Source organism: Notechis scutatus, chromosome 1 (genome assembly GCF_049901735.1).
Source record: "Notechis scutatus isolate UNSWTSFEM ecotype Mainland chromosome 1, rNotScu1.2, whole genome shotgun sequence".
Classification (NCBI taxonomy): domain Eukaryota; kingdom Metazoa; phylum Chordata; class Lepidosauria; order Squamata; family Elapidae; genus Notechis; species Notechis scutatus.
In genome coordinates, this window is record NC_142009.1 from 189329712 (window position 1) to 189344306 (window position 14595).

General features: G+C 37.5%; 1 protein-coding gene across 1 annotated transcript in view; it reads right to left on the minus strand.

The window, feature by feature from the left end:
* Positions 1 to 14595, minus strand: part of RAPGEF4 (Rap guanine nucleotide exchange factor 4) — a 186629-nt gene that overhangs the window by 51425 nt on the left and 120609 nt on the right. Inside the window, exons 7-9 of the mRNA XM_087949706.1 lie at positions 7049 to 7155; positions 2435 to 2556; positions 42 to 228 (exon numbers count right to left, since the gene is read on the minus strand). Coding sequence (XP_087805832.1) covers positions 42 to 228; positions 2435 to 2556; positions 7049 to 7155 — 416 coding nt within the window. The remainder of the gene's footprint in view (positions 1 to 41; positions 229 to 2434; positions 2557 to 7048; positions 7156 to 14595) is intronic.

A 14595-nucleotide genomic window follows, 5' to 3' on the forward strand; every position in this document is an offset into this window, starting at 1 on the left:
AAATCAAAGTCTCAAAAACAATAATCTATTAACCATCTTACGGCTTCCTAAGAATCATCCTCATGTGAGCATCGGGTCCAATCTGAGCAAGCAGGAGGATGGTGTCTTGTAGCTCTTCGTCACATTCCTTCTTTTCTTCCTCAGTTGGTATCACTGGGGCATCTTCATGCTCGTCGTCCAAAAATCGATAAAATAAATATTTGTCCTGGAAGTACTGCTCTTGGTCCACTGAAAGCAGCAAAAGGATATAAAAAGATGGATGGCAGAAGGCTTTATTATCTTCAACACCATTAAATGATACAGACCTGCAGTTCTCAGCAGGCAAGGCAGGGCTCTTTATGGAAGTCCAGCCAGTTGCTAGAGGACTGCTGGACTTCTCATAGATCTCTGCCAACAATGGCTCGCCTGTGCCAGAAGAGAATGTCAGTGCTGGTGATTCAATACATTAACAGACAACATGCTCATTACTTTGTGTTGGATGTCAGTCATGAAAATCTATGACTCTGCCTCGTATCTGACTCCACTACATCTCCACTTACGTGAGCTTTAAATATCTCTCTTCTACTGCAAGATTTTTTCGGGAATGACTAGATTACTGACACGCTATTTGGATGAAAGATCTGTTTGGATTAGTTTAATCTCAAATTATAAATTCAGTATCCACACCAACCACATTTCTATTAAAAGTTTTCACGTTTCAACTTCGCAGGAAGTTTTAGGAAAGCTGCTTTTGCAATCTAGCACTGTTTCACCCAAAGGTCCTTTTTCAAGAGGCAACTGGACTTCCTTTTTTTTTCTTTGAAGACATTTCGCTTCTCATCCAAGAAGGTTCTTCAGCTCTGACTGGATCTACTAGTATTGTTCAGTACTTGTTTAAAAATACAGTTTGGGTGTCTGAAGGCTCTCTAAGAACAGGGGTCCCCAACCGCCGGTCCCTGGACCGGTACCAGTCCGTGGATCATTTTGGACCGGGCCGCCTATTTTGCTTGGGGGCCATCTTGTTTCGAAGTCTGCCCTTAGCAGCGCCAGTCGGCGGCCTGAGGGAGAAAGGAACGCAGGGTGGGGAGAAAGCTTGCCTCAGCGGCTCCGCCACAAAGCGCCTCTTTCCGCCTGGGGAAAGGGAGCGAGAGCGAAAGCGAGAGAGAGGCGTGTGAGCCGAAAGCTGGAGTGGGGTGGAATGAAGGGGCTCAGATCCTGATCCAGACCCCTCGCGGGAGCCCCCGAAAGCAGCCCTGCACTTGTCCGGGGTGCTGGAGGGGCGCCAGGGCCATGGCTCGGCGGCGGTGGCGGAGCTGTCAGCCGGGGGAGGACGAGGGTGCGCGACGAAAGGCGCCGGGCGGAGGCGAAGGCAGACGCCACCCGAAACAACCGGGAGAGGAGAAGAGAAGAGAGCGAAAGAGACGAGAATCCTAAAACACATAGGGCAGAATGTTGCTTTAGCCAAGCTACACAGTGAATATCTACTAAAAGTTTGACTGGTTTAATATGGATTTATTCCCAGGTAATTGAAAGTCTTATTTCAGCTGGAAGAATTCTAGACAATGCTCTGCTTGCCAAGGGGTTGCAGCGAAATGGGGCGAGAGAGATCCAGAAAGAAGTGGGCTCTCCAGGTATTTGGAATGAATCCCCGGAATTCCTTATATGCCTGGATTTCTGAACCTCAACAACTTTAAAATGTGTGGACTTGGACTCTCTGAATTCCCCACACACCTTACAATTGTTGAGATTGTGGAAAGCTGAAGACCATATGGGAGATCAAACCCATCCTAAATGTAAAATCTGAATTGCGGATTATTACCTTACAAAACGCTTTTGGAGAAAACATATATTTTTGCCAAACATATATTTTTGTTTGATCATGATCAACTGAATCATGATGACTTTATTGGAGTCTAGTCTTGCATTTATACACATTTTTAGTAATCCTCCAACGTTGGTTAATTTTGGTGAGTTGATAGTGTAACAGTAAATAAAATAAAAAATAAGAATAAATAAATAAATAATAATTAAAAAATAAATAAATAACCCTAACCGGTCCTTGAAAAAGTGTTCCTGCGTAAAACTGGTCCCTGGTACAAAAAAGGTTGGGGACCACTGCTGTAAGAATATGATCTGATGTAGAAACTTGGCTCTGTGGTGGAACCACCAAGTGAAGAGGAGGAGACAGTGTTAGAGGGAGTAAAAAGGCATTCCAACTTAGAGTCCAGTTGGAGGAGAAAACATCTTAGATCTGACTATTGCTCCCTCTTTAATGTGCTTATCCTCTATTGGCAATAATTCTCCTAGGAACAGACTGCATCTCTGAACACTGGAATAATTAGATCTCTCAAGCATCATAATTTAAAGTACAGCTTATGAACTTCAATAGATTTCCATTGCCTCCTTGTACTAAGGAGCATATGTTCTGGATTTCCCAATTCTAAGCTTCGCTTACCATGATTGAGAACACTTTCCTCCAGCAATACTTGCCACATGCCCACAGCCTGGGTCCGTAAATGAACACAGGAACTCTGCTGCATTATCCAGTCTACCAATTCGGTTCCTACACAGCATTGTCTAAAAGATGGGAACAATATCAGTAGTGTCAGGCACAAAATATTTAGCAAAACTTCGTTGTTACTGCTGCTGCTGCTGCTGCTGACATATTTATGGATTGACGTTCTTTCAAGAGTGCCAGGCAGCTATCTCCACTCAGAAATGGATGAAATAAATCTACTACAAGTAGTCCCTGACTCAATAAATGTTCAAAAGTTATGACAGACTCCCTCCAAACTTCTGACAGCTGCCCCCCTGGTCATGTGACCGCATTTGGGGCACTCGGCAAGTAGCCCACATTTATGGCTGTTTGCAGCATCCCCTTGTCACATGATAACAATTTATGACATTTTTGCCAAAACCCAGAGTTTACTTTTGGGTTTTGGGAAAAACACACCCTAGTGAACAATGTGTTTGCTTTATGATCCTTACATTTACTTAAAAATTGCTGCAAAAATGTCATAAATGTTGGTCACATGATAACCTGTATTCTAACCAGGGGTGGGTTTCTACCAGTTCGCACCTATTCACTAGAACCGGTTGTTAACATTCTAAGCAGTTCGGAGAACCGGTTGTTAGAAGAAATTACTGGCCTAATCCTGTAAGGAAGGCAGGAAGGAAACATACTGGTGTTGCTTACAGAAACTGCCTCTCCATTAACCCTTATTACATTCTTGGCAGGACTAGACTTCTTGTCTCAAGAAATCTCTGGAGTTTTTTCCACCTCCTTTGCTGGTACTTTGCTTGTGTGGAGTGACCATTTAAAGTTACAATGGCACTGAAAAAAGTGACTTATGATTGTTTTTCACACTTACGACTGTTGCAGCATCTCCACAGTCATGAGGCCAGGCAAGAAGATGCATGCCACGATGTGAGTGATGTTGAGTTGGCCACACTCAGCCAGTCACATGACCACCAAGCCATGCCTACCAACTAAGCCATGCCCACAGAACCGGTTGTTAAAAAATTTAAATCCCATCCCTGATTCTAACTTTACGATTGTAGTGTGCAATCTCCATTATAGTTGTCAATAGAGACTTTACATGTATGAATTGAATTCATCCTATACTTGCAGATTTCTGTTTTCCCAACAGACTGACTACCTGCCATTCAATTCTTCTTCGCAGGTCTTCTAGTCCAACCCCCAGCGCAGGCAAGAAAACTGAGGATGCCAAACTCTGAGTAGAAATCCTGGGAAAGGTGTCAGAATAATACTTAGAAGGGACCTTGGGGTGAACCCTATACCATTTCAGAGAAATGGCTGTCCAGTCTTTTCTTAAAAACTTCCAGTGATTGAGCACCCAGAACTTCTGGAGACAGGCAGTTCCACTGGTTAATTGTTCTCACTCACAGGAAGTTTCTCCTTAGTTTTAGGTTGCTTCTCTCTGTTCAGTTTCCATCCATTCCTTCTTGTTTGCATTCTGCTTCTTTGGAAAATACACTGTCCCCCTTTCTTTGTGGCAGCCCCTTAAAAGCCTGTTGCCTATCACACTCTTGAGTAAAGCATGTGAGCCATTTTCTCCTTTCAATGGTCCATCTATAGTATGCAGATAATAAAGTCAAAAAAGGTGAACATTTTTACAGAACTATAGATAAGTTGAGGCTGGGTGACAAGGAATGGCTGGGAGGGGAGGGGCCAGCTGAGGCACCCCTTGATGTGAGTGACATTGAGTTGGCCACACCCACCCAGTCACATGACCACCAAGCCATGCCCACCCAGTCACATGACCACCAAGCAGCCCACTCAGTCACATGTTCACTAAGCCACACCCACCCAGTCGCATGACAAGCCACGCCCACCAAATAAGCCACGCCCACAGAACCGGTAGTAAAAATTTTGAATTCCACCACTGCTTAGCTGAGAACATTTGAAATTGGCAGACAATGAGGATCATGTAAAGAAATCATGGGCTGTTAATGTTTTAAGTATGGGCACTGAATAACAAACCAACAGAAAGCCTCAGTGTATTCCTGGCTGCAGGAATCTAAAATGTCATGGCCTGACATCAAAAGCCCTCCTCAGATAAGAAAGAGGATTAGAAAGGCCCCAAATAGACCCTGCGCTGATAGGTAGCAGCAATCTAAGATTAACAACTGTCTCCCCAATCCTGCCCTAGGCCCAACAGACCCTGCCTAGATTAAGAGCCTCCTGAGAACATTGATTTTTTTTTATGAAAGGCCAGAAATATATCTATCAACAGAATAAGTTTTTATAATTTTAAACAACAACAGTTATTTCTTCAGGGTGAGAGCTGCAGCTGATTATTATTATTTTTTGAATGATGTACCAAAGACAGGAGCCTAAACATTTCAGTGAATGCACTGGAATCTAGGGGTGAAAATAAAAAAGGGGAAAGTTATGGAAGTGTAATTGATGCCAACCCCTATGTGAATACAACTTCAGTGCAGATTTTTTTAAAAAAAGGTGGATCATGCTGCCACAACCACTGTTTTGCCTTTTTTTGACCATTCCCCTGGATACCAGTAAGGGGATTTATCCAAGAAAAAAATGCATTTATTTTTTATCTTAACTTAATTAAGGTTCTAAAAGTTGTTGAGAAGTTCAAGGAGATGCATTAAAAACCTGGGTGAGGGGAACTTCACCTGGCCTTGGTTGGGCAGTAAAGTTTTGATTCAAAACATAAATGACATATGATACAAATATATTAGACTATCCTGTTAAAATTCTAGGCTCTTTTCAGAAAAATGTAACACAAAAATCTGGTTAATATAGCTTCTAAGGAATAACAACTTTTCTATTTATAAACATCCGTTGTCCCAGGAAACTAGAGGTTTTGTTTACTTAAACCAAACCTGACACAGTTTCAAAAGGATTGTGATTCATTGCTATGTATAGGGAAAGCAAGAGTATTTAACAATGCAAATATAATCATCTTGTTTCTCAGACAATAGCCTCATCACATGTAATCTACCATTTCAGTAAGAGAGACAAAGAAAATAGGAATATGTTGACATTGCTGAACTGACATGGCAACCTAAGCCTGTATTTCAATTTATGAAAACATACCCATGAATTAAAATAAGACCGAATGCTTTCTGCAAGCTTCACTACAGGTAGTCCTTGAGTAGAACTTCCATTACTAAGCAATGCAATTGTCACGTGAATCATCACGTGACCTTGCCCAATTTTATGATTACTTTTGCCATGTTTGTTAAGCAAATCACATGTTTGTTAAAACAAATCTAGCTTCCTCCACTGACTTTTGTTTGTTGAAAGCCTCCTGGGAAAGTTGCAAATCACATGACTGCAGGGACACTGTGATGATTGTAAGTGTGAGAACCACTCATTTTTTCAGTGCCCCATAACTTTGAACAGTCACTAAAAAATGGTTATAAATCAAGGCTTATCTGTGACCCCCTGGAAGGACATTGAAAGACATTTGTCCAGCAGCTTTGTTACAACCATTAATTAGCAAATAAAGGCGATGGTTACTTACTTTTAAATTTGTAAAACATTTTAGAGAGAGAATGTGACTGATATATTGCATGAGCTTATAAAAAAAAATGCAGGCATGTATAATACAACACATAATGCTTGATGACCAGTCATTTCCAGTCTGTTATTCTAATGATAATTCACATGTTGAATGAAAGGTTGATTAAACAAAATCCAGATTGCGTACTTTGATTCTAACTTTTTTTAAAAAAAAATCTTACAATTAATAACTCCTAAAATACATTTTATACGTTCTCCAAAGTAGAAAAAGGAACCCAAATGATATTTAATTCATTTTTTCAGGAAGCTAGAAGTCACTAATCTTAGTACAGTAGAAGAAAGGATAAAAATCTGTGTTTAATTCTTATTCTGCCAAAAATAAACTTGTTTCAGCAAGGCACTGCTGCCACCAACAGGATCCATAAAAGAACAATGTTACATATGCATAGTTGCTCAAATACACAACAGACAATAAAAATATTGCCTGTTGCATGTTTAATATACACAATGCATGTATTTTACATTGCAATCTATATGGAAACATACATAAAATACTGACAATGCAACTCTACATTATGCCTATTCAAAAGTAAGGCCACTAAGTTAAAATGTCTCTCCCGATAACAACTTGGGAATTTGGTGTCCTTCCACATATTGTTAGACGTTAGTTCCCATTATTTCCAGCCATTAGCAATTTTGGCTGGATATTCTGCCTTGGTAATTAGGATTGTAGTTTGAGGCTAAGTTTGAAGAGAAAGGCCCAATTTAAAGATAGTCTACTTGGTTTAAGGAAAGTATCCACAGATGGCACTTCAGACAACCATGGTCTTCTTTGACTCAAGATGCCTGAATGATGTTTGTAGCATTAAATCTTCAAACAGCCCAGAATTCAATGTGCTGTAAACCACAGTTTTCAAATGGCTAAAGCATGCTGGAGATCTACAATATTGCCAATAATTCCAATATTTGGAAACCTGAAAGGACCCAAAAATATTATGAAAAATCACAAGATGATACTCAAGCAAAAAAATGAATATGATATTTCCCTCATGGTACCTGTAGGTCTTCAGGTGGTACTTCCGGTCTCTTATCATGTGAGGAGCACGGGAGAGGATCGTATTCCGTAATATTTTTCCAGCTCGGAGGATTTTTTCTGATGGTACCTGAAGGATGAGGAAGACAGTAAAGCTATTTCACATTCCCTTGAAAAACATTAACAACCCTTTCATTCTTACCTAGGAGAAACCTAGCACATGTGACAAAACCAAGAAACGTAAGAAATATAAGCTTCATTATCGTAAAAGTGTAAGTTTTAATATAGAGCAAATAATAGCAATACACAAATAGATTGCCATCACTTTCTTCTGTGATGTTTTTTGACTTCCCAATTTAGGCTACAGCTTTCGGATTTCCTATTGTCTCCCATCCAACTATTTATCAGCACAGATCCTGTTTAACTTTCCCAGATCAGCCAAGGTCATCTAGGTGTGCCCAAGAGGCTGGTTTAACTTTAAATCAAAACATTTTCATTTTTATTATTGTCTCCCAGTCTTAAAAATATCAAAGCCTGTCTGATGAACACACGGGGCTCTATAACTATGAAGTAAACAAGGCTCAATAAATCTTGCTTTCCCAAGGAATGCAACAGACAGAAAAGAACCATCACTGTACTCTATTTACAACTTATGATAATTTCAAATGATGTTTCAGATACATGTAATTGCTAATGCATGGTATCTACACATTTTGTCAAATAATTAATAGGCAATACAGGAGAAGAATAAAAGACACACATGTCCTAAGTGCACATACAATCCATATCAGCATTTATATACTGTAATTGCATTGTTTTTGTTAAAACCAATGATAAAATAATATAGTGGTCTATTTAAACAATGCAAAGGAACTAACCACAGTAAATTATTTAGAAATCTTACAATAAGCATCTTTGTTATGTTAGCATTGTTAATATTTGCTGATTAGAGAATTACAATATAAATTAACTTAGTTTTTCTAGGCCTGTTGCATCTGTGATTCCTTATTACCTCTGAAATGGATTTAGATGAACAAAGGGGAACATGCTGGTGAGTGAAAAAGGTCTAAAAAATAAATTGAAATAAAAAGGTACCATGGACGGAGAACACAAATGTGGATGTGACATCTTAAAGAATGTAGAAATTAATATATTAAAACTAAACAAGATAGCGATAGCAATGGCACTTAAGACTTATATACCACTTCACAGCCCTCTCTAAATGGTTTACAGAGTCAGTGTGCTGCCCCCAACAATCTGGGTCCTCACTTTACCAACCTTGGAAGGATGGTGAGTCAACCTTGAGCCGGTAAGAATTGAACTGCTGAACTGCTGGCAGTGTGGTGTGCTTATGCATGCCCACTACAGACCTCTTTGGAAAGGGGTGAGGTCAATAGTAGACAGTCTAAGGTTAAAGTTTTTGGGGTTTGGGGAAAAAACCACAGAGTCAGGTAGAATATTCCAGACATTGACCACTCTGTTGCTGAAGTCGTATTTCCTGCAATCAAGTTTGGTGCAGTTAACCTTGAGTTTGTATCTATTGTGTGCTCTTGTATTGTTGTGGTTGAAGCTGAAGTATTCATTGACAGGTAGGACATTGCAATATATAATTTTATGTAGTATACTTAGATCGGACCGAAGGTGGCGTAGTTCTAGGTTGTCTAGGTCTAAAATTTCAAGTCTGGTGGCATAAGGTATTATGCTATGAGTAGAGGAGTGGAGAACTCTTCTTGTGAAATATTTACGGACTTTCTCAACTGTATTAATATCAGATACGTAATGTGGGTTCCAGACTGATGAGCTGTATTCGAGTATTGGTCTAGCAAATGTTTTGTTTTGTTTTAAACAAGTTTTATTCAATTTTTCACATAAAGACAAAAGGCTCTTTTTAGTGGACAACATATTTCTGGATCATCACTTTTACATACATATATGACAATAATTATACATTCATATATGCATACTTAATTCTATTATTACCTTTTCCATTCCAAATTTTCAGAAAAGAGAAAAACAAACAAATTAATCCAAATCTCTTACATTAATCTCAATCCAAACATCCTTTCCTTTCCTTTCAATTATTTCAAATATAATCCTTTAATATTTTTTAAGAGTAAAAATAACGATATATATTTCCTAATAAAAAAAGGTTACCAATGTCTCTCCTTCCTTTTAATAGTCTGTATTAGCTTATTAATTTAAATAGTTCTTTAATCTGTCATATTTTCTTTTCATCATACATTCTTTCTATAAATTCTAGATTAATACAAGTTTTAACACAAGAGAAAAAGAAACAAACTTAGGTTTCCCCCTTTCACTGCTTTGAGTGTGACACCTCAGTGGTTAAAATATACCTTTATTCCCTCATCTTAATTCCCAATAAACCTTTATTTTTAAGTAGTTACAATAATAATCATTACATCTTTTCATTTGGATTCCGCAATATATTTTCCCCCTTAATTTTATTTCTAATTTCAAAAAGGTAAAAGGGAAAAATTGACTATTTAATTCCTGGTTACTGATATTGACCTCATTTTTAAACATCTTCACATTCATTTCAATTATTACAATTTCTTCAATAAACCTTAACTTTTCTTTTAAAGATAAAAATAAAAATGTATATTTATCTAATAAGAGTTATCAGTGTCTATCCCTCCTTTAATAATCTATATTACCCTACTTTCTAAGTATTTTTAATTGCAAATATATTCTTGTTACCCCTTGCCACCCTGCAGAATCCCCATTTTAATTCATCAATCATTATCTCTAAAAAAAATTCTTTTCATCATTTTACTATTTCTGTGTTTCTTTATTTCCTGCACCTGTTTCTTACTGCCTCTCCTCCCCCTCTTTTTCCCATATCTTTTCTCATTCCAGTTTATATCCCTCTTTTTCTTGATATCTTCCTTTCCCCTTTTCTGCTGCATCTTTCTACCTCTCCTGATTTCACAGGTATTCCCCTTTTTGATTACCTTCTTAACTGTCAACTTTTTAGCCTTCCTTCTTTCCCCTCATCTTTGTAGTGTTCTTTCTGTTAATTGTCTATTTAAGATGGCTTTTCCTTGGGACTCTCCGGTTTGTCGAAAGCTCGCTAGCGGCAGGGATTTGCGATCCCTGCCGCGCTAGCCGCTTTGGTGTCTCCGATCCGCGGATCTGGAGGCTGGGGCTGCCACGAAGAGGCAGCCGAAGATAAGGAGGAGCTGGTGAGGGGTTTGGGGGTGTTGCAGACCCCTTCCCAGCCGGCAAAACCCCTGTTCCCAAGACGGTCGAGCGGCGGTCTGTAATGGCCGCCTCAAAGAAGCCGGCAGCTGGGCAAGACTGAGCAGGAGGAAGAGAGGAGAAAGTTGTCAAGAGAAAGTTTTTTTGGCTGACCCAGGATTTTAAGAGGCGTTTAATCCTGAGAACTATGGTTTTTTGAACAACACTTCGTTTCCAGAGGAGGATTACAAGCGCAAAATTGAGTGCTGAAAGGGAAAGTTCACTCTCCTTCCTTATGGAATCAACAAATGGCCATTGAGAAACCTGTTGTTTTTTTTATAAAAGGTAAAAGCTTGGCTTCTTGTTTTAAGTGGGAAGGAAGAGACAAATATAATATATATATATATATATATATATATATATATATATATATATATATATATATATATATATATATATATTTGTTTTCTTAAGTTTTCAGGGTACTTACATGTATGGTGTTAGGTTGGTTATTTCGCCACGTATTGTAGTTGTTCTTTGTTGTAGCAACGTTTCAGCAGACCATCTGCCATCATCAGAAGCCTGATGATGGCAGATGAGATTCTGCTGAAACGTTGCTACAACTTTAAAAGAACAACTACAATGACGGGAAAATACCCAACTAAGCCGAACACCATATATATATATATATATATATATATATATATATATATATATATATATATATATATATATATATATATATATATATATAATTAAGATTTTGTTGAGGATGCCTTGAAGATTTTGAGACCAGAAATTAATTGCAATAAGGCTTTAAAGTATAGATTGGAGGTTTTTTCCTTTCCCTTTGATACCTCCCCAGGAAGAGAAAGTGAGAACTTTGTGTATTGTTTGGACTGATTGACTCTCTCTGGAACTTTGGGGAATTGCTCTAATTTTTGAAACATTTTGGTTGCTTTAAGAAGAAGAATAAAGAATGGCTTTATCTGTTGATGAACTTAGAGAATATGAAGAAAGAAAGGACGCTGTGAAAGAAGCCTTTCTCTTTTAGAAATGGCGCTTGTTAATTATCAAATACAACAACAGATGAAGGAAATGGAAGGAGAAGAAGAAGAAGACGCCATCTTCAATGAATCTAAAAATTTAGTTAAGAGAGAAAGGAGAAAGAAAGGAAGGAAAATGAAGGACTTAAGACTTAAAAAAATACTTAAGAAAGGAAAAAATAAGATGCAAAACCAACTCAATATTAATGTTATTGAGCAAAGGGAGAAGGGAATACAACAGAGAGGGAAGCTAAAGGGGAGGAAAAAAGGTTAGGTGGGATAAGAAAGGAAGGGAAAAGGGAGGGAAAAGCCACAAAGGTATAAAACAAGATGGGAAAAAAGGAATTTTGTTTAGGGATAAAGGGTAATGTATAATTTCTTTAAAAAGAAGATTCTGCAAGGTACATAAGATGGTATTGTAGTATTTGTATTAGAAATAGAAAACTAGAATGTTATAAGAATTAACAAAAGATTAAAATATTGAAATGTTTAGTAATGATAGATTTTAAAATTTAATAAAAGATTAAAAGGAATGTTTAAAATATTGAGTTTAATTAAAAAGTTTAATTTACTGTTGTTTTGATCTTATTATAAACTCATTATTGTAACACTTGTTTCTTGAAATAGACAATTGGAATGTTATAAGATTTAAAATTTAGATTTATTATTTAATTATATTAATTATTATGGATTTATTATTTTCTTTCTTTAGAGGTTAGTAGGTTGAATGTACTAAGCAGAATCAGATTGGGAATTTTAAATATTTTTAGGGGAGGATAGAAAGGCATCATACCTTGATCAGCGATTTCAGGAGAAATTCTTTTTTTTTTTTTTAATTTGCTCTAGGGAATGAGATAAATGGATAATTTGGAGAATGGACAAAAATATAAATATAATGATTTAAATTAAAATGAATTAAATAAAATAGAAATAAGAAGAGTGAAAAGCGGGAGAAGTTATATAGAAGATATAGAATGGTAAATAAGATAGGTAATGGTATATAAGATGAGCACGAATTTAGTTGAAGTCCATACAAAGAGAGGTAATCTGGGGCCAAACTACTTTCTTAAAAGAAGTTTTTATGTTTTTGTGTTTTGTATGTCTGTTTTTTTTTGAGAATTAATAAAACGTTGGATGAGAATAATGTTAAACAAGACAGAGAGGAATGAAGATGATATTGAAATGGTGAAAAACAGAATGATGTTGTATAAAATAATATTTTATTTGACTTGTAAAGTTAATAATGGAGGTTTTATGTATTTAAAGGTTAACGATGGTTTGTTTGTCTTCAAAATCAATAAAATTTGTTTCAAAAAAAAAAAAGATGGCTTCTCCTTGAGCCGACTCCTCCTTCTCTGAAGTTCTTTCTTTTTGTTCAATCACCATTTCCATTTCTTCTAACACAGAACAAAGTGATTCGCCTTTTCCCATAGTAATTCTGTCATATTTTTAAGTTCCATTTTTAATTCCCGAAGATATATCATCATTACACACTCTTATATTTTATAATTGTTAAAGTCCACAAAAAACACTTTTACTTTCCTTCTTTCTTCTTCAGGTTTTCTAAAGTTCTCAATTGTTCCAACCCAGGGTCTATACCAAAAACATCAATCAATCCCACAGTCAGTCTTTCCTTGTAATAGTAATGGGAGACTTCAATTATCCTGATATCAATTGGAAAACTAATTCTGCACCAAGTGAGAAATCAAATAAGGTCCTAACCAACCTAGCTGACAACTTTGTTGTCCAAAAGGTAGAGGGTGAAACTAGAGGGACAGCCATACTGGACTTAATTCTTACAAACAGAGAAGAAGTGATAGAGGGAGTTGAAACTGCAGGAACCTTGGGTGAGAGTGACCATGTCATACTAGAATTCAACATAACACAAACACAAGCAACAGAACATAATGACACCAGAGTCTTGGATTTTAAAAGAGCTGATTTCAATAAACTCAGAGAGAACTTGGGAAAGATTCCATGGATGAAAATCCTAAAGGGGAAAACAACTCAACAATCTTGGGAAACTCTAAAAAGTATGATCATAGAAGCCCAGACCAGCACAATACCACTGAGAAAGAAAACAAGAAATCCAAGAAGAAACCAGCATGGCTACACAAAGATCTCTCTGGAAAATTGAAAGAAAAAAAGGACAAGTACAAAAAATGGAAAGAAGGACATATAACTAAGGCAGAATATCAGCAGATAGCCAGAATCTACAAAGATGAAGTCAGGACAGCAAAGGCTCAGAACGAACAAAGACTTGCAACAAAAGTCAAAGATAATAATCACCGGGGCCTGATGGATTACATTCCTGAGTTTTAAAGGAGCTGGCAGAAGTCATCTCAGAACCACTGCACCATATCTTTCAAAAATCCTGGAGCACTGGGGAACTACCAGAGGATTGGAAAAGAGCTGATGTTGTTCCCTTCTTCAAAAAGGAAAAAATAACAGACCCAGGAAACTATAGACCAATCAGCCTAATATCAATACCCGGAAAGATACTGGAAAAGATAATAAAAAAACAGATCTGCCAACATCTAGAAACATGTAAAGTAATAACTAGCAGTCAGCACAGGTTTGTTAAAAACAGATCACACCAAACCAATCTATTTCATTCTTCAACACAGTGACTAAATTAGTAGACCAGCAAAATACTGTGGACATAATATATTTAGATTTCAGCAAGGCATTCGATAAAGTAGACCACAACCTACTTTAGTAAGCTAGAAAAAGTGGAATCGATAGCACCACCACTAGATGGATTCGCAACTGGCTGGCAAACCGTACTCAATGAGTAGTCCTTAATGGGTCTAAGTCTACATGGAGGGAAGTAAGCAGTGGGGTGCCACAAGGTTCCGTCTTAGGCCCAGTACTCTTCAATATCTTCATTAACGATTTAGATGAGGGAATAGAAGGGGAACTTACCAAATTTGCAGATGATACTAAGCTGGCAGGAATAGCTAACACCCAAGAAGATAGGCTCAAGATCCAGATGGATCTTGACAGACTAGAACACTGGGCCATATCTAATAAAATGAAATTAATATAGAGAAAAGTAAAGTCCTACACTTAGGCCAGAAAAACCAAAAGTACACATATAGACTGGGTGAAACCAGGCTCAATAGCAGTAACTGTGAGAGGGATCTTGGAGTCTTAGTGGACAGCCAGCTAAATATGAGCCAGCAGTGTGAAGCCGCCGCCAAAAAAGCTAATGCAATCCTAAGTTGTATTAACAGAGGGATACAATCAAGATCAAGGGAAGTACTAATACCACTCTATACAGCCTTAGTAAGACCACACCTAGAGTACTGCATCCGGTTTTGGTC